Source organism: Leucoraja erinacea, chromosome 3 (assembly GCF_028641065.1).
Source record: "Leucoraja erinacea ecotype New England chromosome 3, Leri_hhj_1, whole genome shotgun sequence".
NCBI classification, from domain to species: domain Eukaryota; kingdom Metazoa; phylum Chordata; class Chondrichthyes; order Rajiformes; family Rajidae; genus Leucoraja; species Leucoraja erinaceus.
The window spans coordinates 14,274,187-14,293,743 of NC_073379.1; the positions used below are offsets into that span (position 1 = coordinate 14,274,187).

The window sequence follows — 19,557 nt, forward strand, 5'->3', positions numbered from 1 at the left end:
AACAGTGACATTGACCTCACCACAGATCCTGCCTGACCTGCTGAGTAATCTCATAGAAACATAGAAAATAGGGTGCAGGAGTAGGCCATACGGCCCTTCGAGCCTGCACCCATTCAATATGATAATGGCTGATCATCCAACTCAGTATCCTGTACCTGCTTTCTCTCCATAGCCCATGATCCCTTTAGCCACAAGGGCCACATCTAACTCCCTCTTAAATATAGCCAATGAACTAGCCTCAACTATCTTCTGTGGCAGAGAATTCCACAGATTCACCACTCTCTGTGTGAAAAATGTTTTTCTCATCTTGGTCCTGAAAGACTTCCCCCTTATCCTTAAACGGTGACCCATTGTTCTGGACTTCCCCAACATCGTGAACAATCTTCCTGCATTTAGCCTGTCCAACCTCTTAAGAATTTTGTAAGTTTCTACAAGATCCCCCCTCAATCTTCCAAATTCTAGCGAGTACAAGCCGATTTTCAGTTTTCAGTTTTTATCTCAGCTTTACAACATCTACAGTATTGTGCTATTGGATTAAGAGTGTGGCTTGATTTACTATTACTAATTTAAAAAACATTTTTTTTGAGGCAAAAGGTTAAAAATGACAGTTGCAGGAAATTTGAAAAATAAAATTGAAATACTTGATAAGTCGGGCAGCATCAGTTGAGAGAAATAGTTATAATGTTTCAAGCCTACCACCTCTTTTAAAAACTCTTGAGATAAATAGGTAGCATTAAGACAAGAGGAAAATGGGATCAAGTCGTTTAGATTAAGGTTTGTTACTTGGTATTTATTAGGTTTATAAATAGTTTGTCGAAACACAAAGGCAGTGATAAATAAAGTGAATAGGATTACCTATGATAATATTTCAAGAAAAAAAGATTCTTGTATTTCGAATTTACAGAGTCCAAATAAATGAAGAATGGCACTTAGGTCAGTGGCAAACTGGTCGAAATAAAACATTTCATTTTGTTTTTCGCTGTGCAGCAGGAGAAAGATTAATTCACCACTTAAGTTTTGATATCTAAACATCTCCGATATCTCAACAATGCATGCTTGTGCACAAATTGGCATGTTTCGTTAACAACGAGGTATTTTGGCATGATAACCAAGCTGCCCCATACAATGTTCTGAAAAGATTGCTGAATAGCCCTCGTCCATGCGTCCAACTTATCTAGCCATGAGTTCATTCTGTCAGTCAATGAGAAATCAATCGCCTTATCTATTGCCTACGCATAGTTACAACCAAAAACGTTGGAGAGAGAAAATAATACGATGACTGTAGATAGCGTTTGGGAGCAGAATGCTTTTGGATCATTGTCACTCAATAGTGGAACTGATCACGTGAAATTGTGCAGCTTTGTTACACAGACGAGAGCGGTAGACTTCCTTCTGGGGTACACAAAAATGCTGGAGAAACTCAGCGGGTGCAGCAGCATCCATGGAGCGAAGGAAATAGGCAACGTTTCGGCCCGAAACGTTGCCTAGTTCCTTCGCTCCATAGATGCTGCTGCACCCGCTGAGTTTCTCCAGCATTTTTGTGTACCTTCGATTTTCCAGCATCTGCAGTTCCTTCTTAAATACTTCCTTCTGGGTCAGATATTTCGTTTTATTTTTTGTAAATTGTAACAACCTTTAATGATTATGATGGCGTTCAATAAATCTTATTCTAACCACTATTAACTCGTGTTATCAAAATGGGCAGCCGAGTTCGAACACGTATTGAAACACTATTGAGACTAAGTAATTGAAACAACGTTGGAAGGTTAAGTCTTTTTAAATCAGCACCGGCTGATTGGACAAATCCTTATTTTTCAGAGCAATGTAGAATTCAAAAATGAATGTCATCAACATTTCCAGAGTTCGGGAGGGGGCGTTGTTCTCGGGATGTAAGCGTTCCCATTCATTATGGAAGGAACAGTGAGGAATGCGTACTTTAAAATGAAGAAGGGCTTTTACCAACACAAACATATTACTTGATATTTTCGGAACATTTACAAAATGATTAAAAACTTATCTTGAGATCTTAAAAGTATCGAACCCCCAAAGTAGGCAAAATGACATAAAATGAAGTCCACTAAAACAACTCTGTCCTAACAACTCTGAGCCATATCATAAAATACAGCTTTTAAAAATCACTTCCTCGCCGTTGTTCTTCCTGTCTGGTGTTGGGCCATTTTGCGCAATGCCAAACGAAACACGAAAAGAACAATATTTATGTTAACTTTGTATGAACTAGCTTCTATTAATCTTCAGGTCTACCGCATAATGAATGACAATGTTATGGCGAGCCGTGGCGCTTTTTCTTTCAAAGGTGCATCTGACACATGTCCCTAAAGACGTCCCGAATTGTGTTCGTTTATTGCCGAGCCTAATTATTTTGTGCAGTGAATTTAATTATTGTTTTGCTGTTACACTGTGATCATTTCCTAATTTTTACTGGTATAAATGCATCCTGTACACAGCTGTGCAGTTACTTTTTTCATTTAATAGGTGCTAGCCACATTTTATATTTCAATATCTACTAGGGGTGATCGAGACTATATTGAGCAGCTTTGATCCATAGAATTTTTAATTGTACAATTAATTTAGAGTTCAAATCATAGTTCGGTAATAATTGTTCGCATATTTTACCGCAACAATTTGCATTTTTCTACTTTGAAGTAATTTCGTCTTATTATTTTTACTGATTCCAATATATATCCATAAGTCCCCGTGTACCGACAAGCGAGAGAGCTGGATCACACTCTCCGCTCGTCTTATAGGCGATGTTCGAATCGCATCATGTATTTCGTTAAATGGCACGTTGGTTATTCCTTTAAAATTACACATAGTATCACATACGCAATCAAGTATCTCCCATTTACAAATTCCGTTAATATCAGTTTATTTCATTGAAATACAGATGCTAGCTACTTGTAAACGGGAACAGTTCGTCACAGAGTGGTCTTTACAAACATTTACGATAAATAGACAGGGTGATTGCACAGAATTTCATTGCCAATAATGTCATTGTTCTATATGAGACACATGACAATAAAACTCTCTTGACTCCTGACTCTTGAGTCTTTTACCTAGAGTAGGAAAATTACTAACCAGAGAACCCAGGTTTAAGGTGAGAGGGGGACGATTTAATAGGAACCTGAGAGGCAACTTTGTCCTATAGACGGTGGTGGGTGTATAAAACAAGCTGCCTGAGGAGGTAGTTGAGGCAGGTACAGTAAAAAAACATTGAAACATTTAGAATATATTTGGGCAGGTTTACGGACGGGAAAGGCTTAGATGGATATGGGCCAATCACGGGCAGGCGGGATTAGGGCATTTGGTCAGCATGGGCAAATTGGGCCGAAGGGCCCGATTCTATGCGGTGTAACTCTTAACTGCTCAGTCAGTTGATGAAGAAATAAGTTTACCTGGTGAATACGTCTTTGATTTATAGATACGCTGATTTTTCGGGAGACTTCCACTCAACATCATTTGCAGCATTTGGAGTCATTCTTTTACATTGTACTGGCGTTGGGTCAAATAGAGTGAATGGCAGAAGCTGCGTCGTATCTCCTTTGTACTTCGATGCGGTTTCTGACCATTAACTGAACAGGCGATAATGCATCATTTTACCAGATTTCGGTGACACCGCCAACTATTAGTACAATGACCGAGGCTTCTTTAAGAGCAATTTCTTCGGTGTCGTGAACAATATTCAGGTCTTTTGAGAAACTCCACTGGTTTTTTGTTACGGTGAATGAATTCGTTGCCTCGCTTGAAATGAAATGCTGTTGTGGCTGCCTTTTTGAGGCGCTGTCTCATAAAAGCAGCCAGCATCACCCAGGACCCACGCCACCCTGGCCACACTCTCACTTCACTCCTGACATCAGGAAGAAAATGAAAACTCGAATGTCCAGGTTCAGGAACAGCATTATCACAACCACCACCAGGCTACTTATTGCTACGAATTCCAACTAAATCTATAAGCTCAAACTGCCGTGGTTGCAAGGACTTTGGGCGTTGTTTTTGTATATGCGCTACCTTGTTATTTTTTTTAATTCATTGAACTTTTTGTTGTTTATATTGATATATGCCGAGTACTATGTTTACGTACCTGTTGCGCTGCTGCAAGTAAGAATGTCATTGTTGCATTTTGGAACATATGATAATAAAACACTCTTGCCCTCTCCCTTGACTTGTTACATGCCATCGAGACTATGTAGGGATGGGAGATGATACGAGTCTTTTCACATTTCGGAAAATGTATCTTAAACGTTAACGTTGAATGTGATCCACCAACCTTTTGCCGTGGAAGTTCACAAAGCGAGAAAATTAATTAAAACTGAACCGTGAAGAGGAAACGGTTACTTCATGTGTTATGGCAAACCCCCCTCGGGATGCTTCTATGCTTTGTTCGCTATACAAACTTCATGGAAAAATGTAAAGCCTGACAGTGTGTTTTCACAGACCTCCAACCTAGTTACAAAATCTACTTAATTTCATGCAAACTTCAAAAGGCGAAAGAGCCAATTTGGTGTGCACAATGTTTGTGTTCGTTCCATTTTCTCCGGGGACCTTCAATACTTTATTGTTAAAAGAAGAAAAAAAAAGTTTATTTCTGCGCAAAACTGCAGCCGAGATGGGAAACTTAAACGTTAGGTTTCATAATTGCAATTTGCCCCCCGGCCATTCATTGAAACAGTCCTGGTTTCGGTTAAATTGATGAAACAATTCCTGCATTTAACATTGCATTCTGTTAAAGTTTACATTCGGTGAATTATGTTTCCCTCACGTGTACATCTGGGAAAAAAATAATTCCAAACTATATGCATTTTACACGCTTTTTTTTTGGAAACCAAAGATCACAACCTGGAAAAATAAATGTTTGATGAAAAGACAAAAAAACAACAAAAAACATACGGACTCCTAAGGGGAGAGAACGTACGTGAGCGTTTCGCTCATTACTTATTTACAATGCTGTTCGATTTTGGGAAGCAGGAATGTGATAAGATTTTTTAATTCCGTGGTGACGTTTGGAGCCATGTGATCTCTGCTGTAATATAAAGCTTCAGGGAGATCCGCCCTCTCTCCTTAGCTTACAATTTGTGCCTGAGATCTCGCCTTTTAGATGATATTATTACATTCTTCGAGAAAAGGCTGAGAGAGAGAGGCGCTCTATTTCAGGTTTATTCGGGACCCCGGTTAATCTCCGGAGCGGAGGCGGTCAAAGGAACTGAGGAAGTTGACGAGAGGGACGGATTTTCAGTTCAGCTGTCTTTTTTGTTTCGCTCAGATTTCCTTATGTGGGAAGCTGGCTGCAGTTTGCTGAGAATCGCCCTAGAGCCTCTCAGATCCGCCGGCGAATCCCCGGATCTCTTTGTATTATGACTCTGAGTTCTGATATGTCCGATGCGTCCATCGTCTCGGAAGAGACCGACATAGATGTGGTGGGAGACGGAGCGGAAGGGGACGAGGACGAGACAACCCGGGGAGGCAACTCGTTCGTGAGCCAAATGCGCGCTGATATCCTCACGCCTCGGTCGCCCTCCGGCTCCTGCGCGGACAGTCCGTCGAACCGGGACACTTACAAAGCGACCAGCAAAAACCCTCTGGTGAAGCCTCCTTACTCTTACATAGCCCTGATCACAATGGCCATCCTGCAGAGTCCGAAGAAGAGACTGACTCTGAGCGAGATCTGCGAATTCATCAGTAATAGGTTCCCTTACTACAGGGAGAAGTTCCCCGCTTGGCAGAACTCAATCAGGCACAATTTGTCCTTAAATGACTGCTTCGTCAAAATACCCAGGGAGCCGGGTAATCCTGGCAAAGGCAACTACTGGACGCTGGATCCCGAATCTGCTGATATGTTTGACAACGGCAGCTTTTTACGGAGACGTAAACGGTTCAAAAGACAGCAGTCGGCGGATTTGCTCCGGGACCATGGTAATTATATCCCTGCGTGTGGTTATGGACCTTACGGCTGTGGATACGGGCTTCAGATCCAAGCTTACCATCCTCATTCTGCCGTTTTTGCCTTTCAGCATCCTTCAAGGCAGGCCCAGTCCGTCCCCGCTCCGCCCGTGTTGCCAGCCAGCGAGCTAGCCAGGAACTCCTTCTACCCGCAGCTCAGTCCGCCACTAACCCCGGGACATTCTGTCAAACACAACTCGACCATGTCACGGTCCCCCTTCTCCATAGAAAATATCATAGGGGGCAACGCCACTCCAGCCAGCTGCTCGTCGCAGTCTCCAGCCGTTCCTCTATTATCATCAATACCTTCCTCTTCATCGGCTCTGCCAAGTCTGCATCAAGGAACTGTCACACAAAATGCAGGGAACTTTAATGGTAGGATTCCAAATGTTAACGGCTGTTTATAGACTTTATAGTACGTCTCTCTCTGAAGGTAGGATTATTTTTGTACATTTCCTATACGTCAACAAAACGCGGATTCCCACGAGTTCAGCTGTATATATATTTATGTACACTTCCAAAGACTTGACTTAAAATGCAGAAATATCTGTAAAACGTTATATTAAAAGACACTAAATAGGTACTGTTTTAAAAACTGGTGTTTTTGGGACATCTCAGGTGTAAAAATTCAAATTGACTCAGAAAATGTAAAATAGCATTGGAGGTGATAAAAAAGTAACTCTGTTTATAGGAGTCCACCAAATAGTTTATCTACCAGTCACTCTGTACAGTAAAAATAACCTCGTTAAAGAATGTAATGGGTAAAATAAAATAAAACAAAATTCTAAACTGTGAAACAGAAGATTTGAAATGCCTTTCTATCTGCTATTTTTAACCTGTGTTTTGTATAAGGATGTTATGTTTTATAGACTATGTACCTTTCTAAGGCAAAATAATTGTTAAGACATGAATACTGGCAAACAATCTTGTATTATTTTAATGCATCGTTTTCTCACTTTCTTAAAAAAAATAAAAATGATAATTTAAAATATTTCTTGGTGTGGTTAATTAAATTAATTAGGAAACATTTTAACTTTTAGTATCAGATTATAGAAATATCTGCGATTTGACATTCAAGATCGGATAAAAGAGTTTAGCTGAAAATAGTTTGGTTTCCTAAACGTTTAGATTACATTTCCTCTTACCACAACTTTTGCAGCGTAGATTGCTAAAGCAGTCTGTAGCAAAAACGAGTTTATTATTAAAAAGTCGAATCGAACTGACAGGCGGCTGACCGTTTTCGCTAATGTTAAAAATATATAACTTAAAGAATCCAATGGGATTTTAGTAGGTCCCCGTGGTTTTACATGAAATGCCATTATAGATGAAAATCTTCATAATTGGAAAGAACGCTTTGAATTTTAAGAAAATGGTAAGTGCTGGTAATTTAATACATAGTTCTGATTTCAATTTGTACGCATCCTTGATATTATCCATTTAAAGAGCATATTCTTGTGCTTCTAATATTACTGTGAACCTAATGTTACTGTGCATGGGATGGACTACTTTAATATTCACCACGTTTATTTGTCAATACCTCTTTTCAATGGTAATAGAGAGATGCCTTTCCCCACAACTAAAACAATGTTAGTGCACGCAGTGCATGGCGTTCTGCGTTTGATGAAAGATTTTGGAAAATATTATATTATTAATGACTTCCTGCTCTGTGGCATGAGGTTGTCACGCACCAATAATTTTAATTCGAGTATTTTAAGCGGTAAATCCAGTAAATAAACCAAATAAAATATAATAGATAATTCTAAACAATGTAATGTAAATGGTTGTGGGGGGAAATGGGGGGAGATGCGAGAGTTGGTTTCTGATCCTTGTTCGTCAGGCTCCTGAATAATCGCCCTGCAAATAAACGCTTGCATTACGTTTAATTAAGCTATGAGGAAAAACACCAGAACCATTAGAGCTCCATGAAGACATTTTTACTGCGTGTTGTTTTGCTTATTTATGTTCATATGTAACATTTCACAAAATGCGTTAAGGAAAGTTTTACATAAAATATCTCTCCTTTGCAATACCAAATAATTAGTCACTCCACCATTTTGTGTGTACACCAAATAACTTCGAAAGCAAACGAGGTGCACTTAAAACAACTAATTTATAGCAAGTCGATAAACATCTCGACAGGCCTGGCAAAATCTTGAATCGACCGTTACTCATCTGGCTGGCAGACAGACAACTATATCAGTATAGATGCTGCCTGGCCGGTGAGTTACTCCAGCTTTTCGTATCTATCTTCTAGTATCATTAACCTGATTTAAATAAAATAATTCAATTGCCTGTTTTTTTTTTTAAACGAACAATCTTCGGGGATTTCAGTTCACACAACCCATTTGTGTTGGGTTAGTGGCCAATTAGTTTACTTAGCGGGGATTTAATTTATAACATTAAGCCTTGATATTCATTTGAGAATGTACTGTATTCGGAACTGACCGGGGGATTTCCCTTGCCCCTTCAACATGAAAGAGTGGGTGTGGGGGAAACACGTTGGTATTCAATATTCTAAACGTCAATGTTAATAAGGAAGTTTACCTACTGGACAGCACCGCCCACCGAAGGCGATAATTGCCAAGGAAATGCAGGAAAACAAACCGAAATCCTCAGGCCTGAATAAACTAAAAACAACCTGTAATGTTACTCAACGTCATTTTCCAGACTCCAAATAATTTCCGACGAGGAACGTTTGAATTTAATACACAAAAAAAAAAAATCAATTTTCACGGCACGTACAATAAAAGTTTGCAATTGTTACTTTACGACCAAGGGACTTGAACAGGTGCGATAGGTTCAAGCAACATTCAAAGTGGCGAACTGCAGAGCTGAACCGCTGAGAGAAATTGTGGCAATCTTTTCCATTTAGTGCATTGCAGGTGTGACAACAAAGAAGGCCAATATTTTTCTTTGTGAATGGGATTTCCTATAGCATGCACACAGCCCATCTACTCTTCTTTGAAGCCAGCGAAGCTGTTTGTAGTAATTGTTCTACTCTTCAAAGGACACATCTCAGTAAACAGGCAATTGCTATAAAATCTGAAATATCAGCGCCGCTATCTCCCCCACAGCCCGGGGTGCAATTAATATGTCAGGTTGCCTCAGTTTAATGCGTTAGCTTGCACTCTGGAAGTTTGCAGAGCTCCGGTTCTTCAAACAACATTTGAGGGAATAGAAGGATTTAGAGGATTTAGAGATGAAATGAATTAACATTATAGACACATAATCCAGTAATAAGATAATATACAACCCGCCATTGTAGGCAAATCATACACTGAGGATTTCTGGTTTTTCGACTATTATGGTTATTAGTTTATTGAAATGTTGTTTATTAGAAATATGTATATATGTATATTGTGTTTACAGGCCTTTATGCTGCTGCAAGTAAGAATTCTCATTATTTCCTTGTCGGTACACTTGACAATTAAACACTGTCGAAATCTCACCAGAGGTCACTCATAACGTGAAACAGGGAGACAGGGCGCCCGTGTAGATTAAATAGCACAGAAGAATGCACGAAACTATTATTAGTGGGCCCATCTACATCGTTTAGGAAAACACGCGCACATTTACCTAAAGCATAATCCGAGCCCAGTTTAATGAACGTTATTTCTCGGGTAATTGAAAAGGTGGGCTCTCACAAGATGGAGAAGGGGTGGGGGGAGAAATAACCTCCAATCGCAATTACAATGGTCATGGCCGCTTTCACCCATAGTTCTAGTAAGAGAAACCACTGAACCATGTGTCTATAACTTGGAGACGTACTGAAATAAGTGATATTCGCTTGCGATATTCGTTAATGCATCAAGACTGAATCCATAATTTGTTCCAGAATGCTTTCTTTTTCCGCCTGAGAGTAGCAGGAGCTTTAGCAATGAGCTTTCCGCCGGAATCTTGCTCCGTTTATTCGCCCACTTGGCCCTCACTTGTTCCAACTGAGAAAGGCGAACACAGCAGAAATTCAAGACGACATGTTCGTGTCAAGCACGCTCGCATTTAGGTTAGAACCACGTCCCCTAATGTGCAAATATCAGACCTCTTTCTACAACGGGTCATGGTTTACAGAGCGGATGCCGGAAACCGGGAGATCTCCGTGACATGGAAGATTATTTACTTACATTCTTTAGCTGTAGATACACCTTGGTATCCATTTTGATGCAATTAGTTATTTCAATCATTTTAAAAAACGCGAATATTTGTCATCTGGAGGACTAAGTATGCTCGATAATTTACCGAACCAATAATGATCCAGCGAATGGTGGGCTGCTGTTGTTTAATGTAAACTGAATCGATCAACAGTTACGGGGGACCAACAGCAGATTGCAGGGACACAGTTACAAATGAAACGAGCGCTGTTGTATTCCCTGCGATTCCCTTGCTACGACCAATGCAAGGCGAATATAACATGCGACTCCTCAGTGCGTGCCATGAGGGCGGTAAATTTCCTCTTAAAAAATCTCTCTATAACATTTCAAAACGCCGGAGTATAAAGGGAGTGCAAAAACAAAACCAAAATACGCGTTTAACGTGAGTGATAATTTCAAATCAAGATTGAAGCGAATAGTCGAATATATGGGGAGTGTCGCTATACCTTTTAAATTAACACGCGTAAAGCATAACATTTAAAACGGGGAGATTCAAATTAAGTGGTCCAAATCCGCACTTCAGGTAAATTAGGCCTTTATTGACGACCCCAACGCCTCCATTAGATTCAAGCTTTTTCAAGCGGCCACTCCATCTGACAGTGTTTATCCGAGTTTATTCAATTTAGTTCAATTCAGATTGAATTTTAAATAATGACCGTCATCCCAGTGTGTAATCTGCAATGAATGCTACGAATCTGGGGGGTCAATGCAATAATAACGAGGGTCTCTTCCATTTCGAGAATGCCTGGCGTGTTTAGGCGTTGTCCTTATCATTTTTTCGTGATCTTCCTGAAGTGCAGTTTTTCCGAAATGTCTTTTGTATCCTTGAATCCTGCATATGTTTCATTACAATTTGGACATGATCCCCGACGGTTCAAATTATGCAAAGGACTTGAGTCAGTGGTTGGTTCACGCAAGGGTATAAAAACAATTATGAAAAATGAAGTCTAATAATTCGAGTGACTATTCAAAGTGTTACCTCTTTAAGACTGTTCTGCGTGGAAGAAAAGTTGAAAAGAAAAATCGGTCATCCCATTGAATGAAACATGAACCGGGACAAACCGTGGTGGAACTTTCTCTACATTGAATGTTAGCAGGCCACAAGAGGACATTAAACCCAACTGGGGCCTGCCTCCAAGCATTTGGGTTCAGAATAAGAGGAAGAAATTTTGCACAACCAGTTTTAAGACAAATGATTCTAGGCAAAGATTGGATCGGATCGCGCGAGCTTTCTAAATGACTTTCACTGCACCTTTTTTTCCCGGCCAGAGAAGGTGTAGCATTTTTTTAAATTTTTTTTTTGCAAATGTATAATCAAACAGAAGTAAAATAAAAGATGAGTTGCCTCTTTTTTTCTGGAGTACTCCACTGGGGGAACGCGAGGGTGAGGTATGAGGTTCGCGCCCATATATATGCAAGAGTAGACTGAATAATGGCACCGGGCAGCTTTATAAGGCTTTGCGTGACAGGGTACACGCTATCTCAAGATGTCTTCTTTGTTTTGATTGCTTGACGGAGCTTTTACGTGCATGGTGATGGATGGCTATATTTCCCCTGAACCATATGTAGAAACATAAATAACAACTAAATAGTTGTAAGTAAATAACACGCAACTGCTGATTAAGCTGCCCATCAGAAAACCTTAGCTCTCCATCACAATGGATGTTATCCATACACGCCTGCAGGAAGACAAATGCCCTCAGATTAATGGTTTCCCATTCGAAATAAATGACCTTGACTGAACAAGTTACAAGTGCAGAGTCGGTTTCACTATGAAGTTTACGCGCAAAGTAAAATAAACATTATTTTTTCAAAGATATCTTGAACTCCTCCAATTGCGATGCATTCCCTGGTAGAAAAAAAATAAAGGTGAAATGCGATGGGGATGAAAATCCAGAATAATAAATCAAACGAGGGTTAATGGTGTAGGTTAGAATTGTTCTGGTGACTGGAATTGACTTTACAGCTTTTAACATTAAAACAAAAATAAATTGAAAGAGATTTAAAGGCGTGGAAAAAGTACTAAACTGGTGTTTCAACTGTCAATTACAGTGAAATGTTTCCGAGCCCTTGTGGGTGCAACCGTGAGGAGTATTCACAGTGCACCTGCACCATTAACACAACTTGTCATCATTAACACTAAGGGCTGAATATTAAGCTAAATACCACTGCCCACTGTGAAACACGAGACACATTTATCTGCTGTGATAGCCCATGTTTGCCTTGCTCTATTAAACAGCACCACTTTCCCCTCGTTACTGCCCCCTCCACCACCGCTCCCCTACAACCCCGAATGTACTTTATTCGAAATCTTTATATAAATTATATAAATGACACTTCATATAAAATCTCCAACGCTGTTTGCTTAAACTAGTTCGATGTAACTGATCTGTGTAAAAGTGAAGTGATCTACTTTTGAAATTCCCTAGTTATCACCGAATGCTTAAGCTCTTTATGTTCTGCGGAAACTTGCTCTAACTTTATCAGGAACCTTTAAGCAGATGATTATTATGTGTGGTCAATCCGAAAACATTGGGCGCAATAAAATCCAAGCCACCTACACCATCCTCTACCGCAAAAACACAAGCGTCTATATTCTTAGATAGTAAATTCCACGCTAATCACTTAATCATTGAGAATTGAGAATTTCCAACGAAAATGCTTTAACTTTTTTTTAAGTGCCAATTTTATATTATTCTAAGAGCAGTTGGTGTTCCATCTACCTGTTTTGGAAGAAACGTCAAACAATTTCTGAAAGAAATTCAGTAGAAAAAGATTTTACGAAATTATTTTACGAAATACATTCAGTAAATATGTTTCAAATTCTCCATTTCTCTTTACAAGGAGTGTCCAACATGATTTCCAGGACTCTGTAAATAAGATGGTCTGCAGGTTTCATGGCATTTTCTTCCGTTATGTCGCTTTGAAATGCCATAAACTTCGTTCTAAAGCGAATGCTGCGTCGTTTGTTGAAAGTTACTAAAGGCCACGGTCTCTTTCTTCAAGACTACACAGGTCTGGAGGCATCTGACAGTATTTGCGTTACAATCAGCAATTTGTTTAAGTCTGTATTTGATTATATCGCGTGACTGCAGTCATGTGTGCGCGTTGGTGTGCGAAGGCTTTGCGTTAAATATCGTTAATACAATATTAATGATCTGGATGAGGGAATTGAAGGCAATATCTCCAAGTTTGCGGATGACACTAAGCTGGGGGGGGGGCAGTGTTAGCTGTGAGGAGGATGCTAGGAGACTGCAAGGTGACTTGGATAGGCTGGGTGAGTGGGCAAATGTTTGGCAGATGCAGTATAATGTGGATAAATGTGAGGTTATCCAAAACAGGAAAGCAGACTATTATCTAAATGGTGGCCGACTAGGAAAAGGGGAGATGCAGCGAGACCTGGGTGTCATGGTACACCAGTCATTGAAAGTAGGCATGCAGGTGCAGCAGGCAGTGAAGAAAGCGAATGGTATGTTAGCTTTCATAGCAAAATGATTTGAGTATAGGAGCAGGGAGGTTCTACTGCAGTTGTACAGGGTCTTGGTGAGACCACACCTGGAGTATTGCGTACAGTTTTGGTCTCCAAATCTGAGGAAGGACATTATTGCCATAATGCAGTATATGCTGTGTTGCATATACTGGAGTGCAGAGAAGGTTCACCAGACTGATTCCTGGGATGTCAGGACTGTCTTATGAAGAAAGACTGGATAGACTTGGTTTATACTCTCTAGAATTTAGGAGATTGAGAGGGGATCTTATAGAAACTTACAAAATTCTTAAGGGGTTGGACAGGCTAGATGCAGGAAGATTGCTCCCGATGTTGGGGAAGTCCAGGACAAGGGGTCACAGCTTAAGGATGAGGGGGAAATCCTTTAAAACTGAGATGAGAAGAACTTTTTTCACACAGAGAGTGGTGAATCTCTAGAACTCTCTGCCACAGAGGGTAGTCGAGGCCAGTTCATTGGCTATATTTAAGAGGGAGTTAGATGTGGCCCTTGTGGCTAAGGGGATCAGGGGGTATGGAGAGAAGGCAGGTACGGGATACTGAGTTGGATGATCAGCCATGATCATATTGAATGGCGGTGCAGGCTCGAAGGGCCGAATGGCCTACACCTGCACCTAATTTCTATGTTTCTATGTTTCTATGTTATACACATTGTTTAAGTTGATTGTAATCTGCCCGCCACATGTCTGTTGTGTATATCCAGTGCTCAATAGTTAGCACCACACGTTATAACACAGCCCCTGCCTGTTTTACATCAATACAAAGTTAATTTTAAATGCACAGAGTTGTTCAAAACAAATGAATTGTCAATAGCAGTGAGGACTAAGCGTGCACAATTGGATAGCATTCTCAACACGTCGCACATCAATGCAACGACGGCACGTTGAAAGGACGGGGCTTGTAGCTCTGGTTTGTGGGGGGTTCGAATTACCGGCTAATTAGACCAACACAAGGATACTGTCTCTTTAAACGGGTGCGTTTCCCATCTGCTGTGCTCTCCGTGTGACTGCTGTTTGTTTTGTTGTCAGTTGACCCGATGGTGACAGTGTGGGTGTGGGGTGACCTGCCCGATAAGTCCAGCCAAACACAAGTACTTTATTTTTACACCTGCACCTACCCTTTTATAATTTATTGACCAATTAAAAGCTTAACTTCCCACCAAACCACACGCAGAGAGTGGTTTATTGGGATCTTGGAGTACCCGCTATTTAAATGTGTTCTGATTCATCGTGCATTTTGATTGTACTTTTTTCCCAATAAACACAAGGACTTTTGTAATAAAGTTTTAGACTGGACAATAATAAATCACTACATTCTGTGTAAATATACTGGAGAATTTCATAGAATCGGGCAAGCTTGTTTTATATTGATTAAAAGGATTTTGTAAAATAAGAACGCGGTATGATCCATTTTATTCTCGACAATATTAGATTGCTGATCCTTAAATATAATAGTTTCAGTAATATCTCGCTGCAACTTAAAACGTTGTAGTAATACTCCCTTCGATAATATCTGGAGCTATTTAGAATGTAATTGTAGCGGCGGATACATTCAAATACGACTTAGATAAATATACATGCTTTACAAAACCCTTTTCACCCAGAGAGCTGTGAATCTGTGGAATTCTCTGCCATAGAAGGCAATGGAGACCCATTCACTGGGTGTTTTCAAGAGAGAGTTAGATTTAGCTCATCGGGTTAAAGGAATCAAGGGATGTGGGGAAATAGCAGGAACTGATTTTGAATGATCAGCCATGATCATATTGAATGACGGTGCTGGCTCGAAGGGCTTAATGGCCTACTCCTGTGTCTATTTTCGATGTTTCTTTGTGCATCTTTCTGTCATCATAGGTGTCTCTAATAAACTAAAGACTACTTCATCATTTTGAGGATTTGCGGGTGGTTTTGCAAGAGATTCTTGCTATCCATCAAATATAGAAATGACTTACTATTTAATGTTTTTTGTGTAGTCTGTTCCTTGTGTATCTAAACCCACAGTGGACGATCAATTTAGAGCGTTATTAAACAAAGCAATGAGCGGAAGAACAACGGGATTTGTCACAGAGTATCGTTTTTATTAATATCAATCGGCTATCTGACTATCCCACAAAGGAGAAACACAAATCTTTAAAGAGCGAGATCGCTTCTCCCGCCTCCTGCTTCCTTTACTCCCTTGCTGTCCAAGAATGCGGGCGCTTGTGCATTATTAAAGCATTGTGATAAGAAAGCCTCCATCCCTAGAAGAGCTGATGCCGCCACCCTAATTAGACTAATTAGCAATGTGTAGTGTTGCCGAGTCTATCGCTCGTTAGCATCGCGTTAGTTTGGAGTTTGTACAATGGAACATGAATGCATACCGTGGGTGGCACAAGATCTATATCTATCCCGCTCACTCCTGCTATAACAGTGGCTACACTCACCCGCTATCCCTGAAGAGGGTCTGAGGAAGGGTCTCGACCCGAAACGTCACCCATTCCTTCTCTCCAGAGATGCTGCCTGTCCCGCTGAGTTACTCCAGCTTTTTTGTGTCTATCTTCGGTTTAAACCAGCATCTCCAGTTCCTTCCTACTGAAGAGGATTCTGATTTACTCTTTTTTCCCCCAAGTTTGTGAAAGCCAGCCAGCTGGGATGTGGCTTCGTGTTGAGCATCTTCCTTGGCCTTTCAATCCATCCCCGGCACTCGTATTCAAACCGCCCCAAATTGGTTGACTTCATTTATTTTCTTCAAATTCTGCATATTCTGTGACTCTGTGTGGGTATAATTAAATCTAACGTTAACACAAAAACAAGTGAGCTAACACGTTGTCGCAACATTTAAAAGATTATGAACCAATTCATTGTTTCCCAGAGTACAAGTACTTGCCGCCTTCCACTAAGAATGTTCTGCTGTTTTTTTATGCACGTCCCGCTATTTAGCTCAAACAGGTGAATAGATCACGGGATCTCCAAGAAAGTGTTTCAGGCGAGTGAAACATCTTTGTATTATTTTCATAACATATAGTATAATATTACTTACAATATTTTATTTATATTGTAAATAGTTTTATGTTGCAAGTTTATAAAGAACCGGTGATCCGAAACCAAACTAAACGTACCTAGCTATTCAGAATAATAAGTGCCTTATGATTTATCTACACGAACCTCAGTGGTCCAAAGTCTCGATAGAGTTTGTACGTTCTTCCCATGATCGCGTGGGTTTTCTCCGAGTTCTTCGGTTTCCTCCCACACTCCAAAGACCTACAGATTTGTAGGTTAATCGGCTTGGTATAAATGTAAATTGTCCCTAGTGTGTATAGGATAGAGTTAGTGTGCGGGGTCGGAGCGGACTGGATGGGCCGAAGGGCATGTTTCCGCGCTGTATCTCTAAGCTAAAACGAAACTTTAAAGGTCTACAAAATAAATTTAATTCCAATGGCAATATCGATCTTCCTGATAAACTCATGGACTTCATCAACTTCACCACCAATTTTCATCCTTCATTCAAATTTACTTGGCCATCTCCAACACCTGCCTCCCCTTTCTTGATCTCACCGTCTCCATCACAAGAAATAGACTATTGACTGATGTCTATTACAAATCCACTGACTCGCACAACTATCTCAACCACACTTCTTCCCACCCTGCTTCCTGCAAAGACTCTTTCCCCTACTCCCAATTCCTCCGTCTACGTTACATCTACGCCCAAGATGAGGTGTTTAATTACTGGAACATCCAAGATGACCCCATTCTTTAGGAAATGTGGGTTCCCCTCTCCCATCAGCCATGATCATATTGAATGGCGGTGCAGGCTCGAAGGGCCAAATGGCCTACTCCTGCACCTAATTTCTATGTTCTATGTTCTATGAGGCCCTCACTTGTGTCTCCTCGGTACCCCGCAGCTCCTTCCTTGCTCATCCTCCTCCTATTTACAACAGAGACAGAGTCACCCTAGTCCTTCCCTTCCACCCCATCAGCCGTCGCATAAAACACATAATCCTCCAAAATTTCCGCAACCTCCAACGGGATCCCACTACTAGCCACATTTTCCCATCTCCACCCCTTTCCGCCTACCGCAGAGACTGTTCCCTCTGCAACTCCCTGGTTAACTCATCCCTTCCCACCCAAACCACACCATCCCCACGTACCTTCCCCTGCAACCGCAGAAGATACAACCCCTGTCCCGATACCCCCTCCCTCGACTCTGTCCAGGGACCCCGATAGCCCTTTCAGGTTAGTTAGAGGTTCACTTGCACTTCCTTCAACCTCATCTACTGTAGCCATTGTTCAAGATGTGGTCCCTTATACATCAGCAAGACCAAACACAAACTGGGCGATCGATCGTGGAACACCTTCACTCAGCCCGCATGAACCAACCTGATCTCCCAATTGCTGGACACTTTAATTCTCCATTGTCAGAGTGAGGCTAAACTCAAATTGGAGGAACAACATCTCATATATTGCTTGGGCAGCTCATTGGTATGAATATTGATTTCTCTCAGATCAGGTAGCCCTGGCATTCCCTCTCTCTCTATCCGTCCCTCACCCAAATCTTTCATTCATTGTTCTTTATCTCTCCACACCACCATCTATATCTCTCATTTCCCTTATCCCTAACCAGTCTGAAGAAGGGTTTCGAGCTGAAACTTCACCTATTCCTTCTCTCCAGAGATGCTGCCTGTCCTGCTGAGTTACTCCAGCTTTTTGTATCTATCTTTGGTTTAAATCAGTACCTGCAGTTCCTTCTTACACATTCCAGATATTGTAATCCAGGTTCTTAAATGACAATACAAAGTCGCTTTGCGTAATTTGGGAATGTAAATTGGAAGCATAAATACATTAATAATGTAATAATTTTTGAAGATTCCCATTGCCACTATGCCATTATTTTCAGGTCACCACCAAGGGACCTATTCTACATGCTAATAACATTTTGGACCGACAATAATGCTTTCCTAACCATCTTCTGGTACATTTGTTAATCATCCCACAACTATGCCTTTTATTATTGGCTTTTTAACAACCGGAAAGAGTTTACGCTCATTCACTCTATCTTCACACACTAAATTTAAACATTTTCTCTGAGTTTTCTAAGGCGAACAATCCGAATTTCCCTAGTATTTCTGGCAAATAGATTTTGCTTGCCGGGAATATAGTAATAACTTCAAAGAAATATATTGATAAATCGGAATGCATGTAACTGTATAGAAACATAAAAACATAGAAAACAGGTGCAGGAGTAGGCCATTTGGCCCTTCGTGCCAGCACAGACATTAATTATGATCATGGCTTCATCTACTACAAAATCACTATCTCCATCGCTGGTAACAGACTACTGACTGACATCTACTACAAACCCACTGACTCCCATGGCTATCTGGACTACACTTCTTCCCACTCTGCTCCCTGTAAGGACTCTATACCCTACTCCCAATTCCTCCATCTAAGCCACATCTGCACCCAGGATGAGGTGTTCCAAACCAGGGCATCGGAGATGTCCTCATTCTTTAGGGAATGGGGATTCCCCCCTTCGACTACAGATGAGGCTGTCACCGGGGTCTCCTCTATATTCCAGAGCTCCGCTCTCACTCCCCTTCCCCCCACTCATAACAAGGACAGAGTCCCCCTTGTCTTCGCCTTCCACCCCACCAGCCATCACATACAACAGATAATCCTCCAACGTTTTTGCCACTTCCAACGGGATCCCACCACTGGCTACATCTTCCCATCTCCTCCCCTTTTGGCTTTCCGCAGAGACCGCTCCCTCTGTAACTCCCTGGTTATTTTGTCCCTTCCCACCTAAACCACCCCCTCCCCTGGTACTTTCCCTTGTTGCTTTACCTCCCCCTCGACTCCATCCAAGGACCCAAGCAGTCTTTCCAGGTGAGGCAGAGGTTCAGACAGAGGCATCCGCTGCTCTAAGTGTCAACTACTCTACATCGGTGAGACCAAGCGCAGGCTTGGCGGAAGTCCT

At 41.0% G+C, this 19,557-nt stretch overlaps 1 protein-coding gene across 1 annotated transcript; it reads left to right on the forward strand.

The window, feature by feature from the left end:
* The first annotated feature begins 4,925 nt into the window (after positions 1 to 4,925).
* On the forward strand, positions 4,926 to 6,944 carry foxd1 (forkhead box D1). The gene is made up of 2 exons (XM_055632146.1): positions 4,926 to 5,928; positions 6,027 to 6,944. The coding sequence occupies exons 1-2, from the start codon at positions 5,370 to 5,372 to the stop codon at positions 6,326 to 6,328; spliced, it is 861 nt and encodes a 286-aa protein (XP_055488121.1). The 5' UTR covers positions 4,926 to 5,369; the 3' UTR covers positions 6,329 to 6,944.
* The last annotated feature ends 12,613 nt before the right edge of the window (positions 6,945 to 19,557 follow it).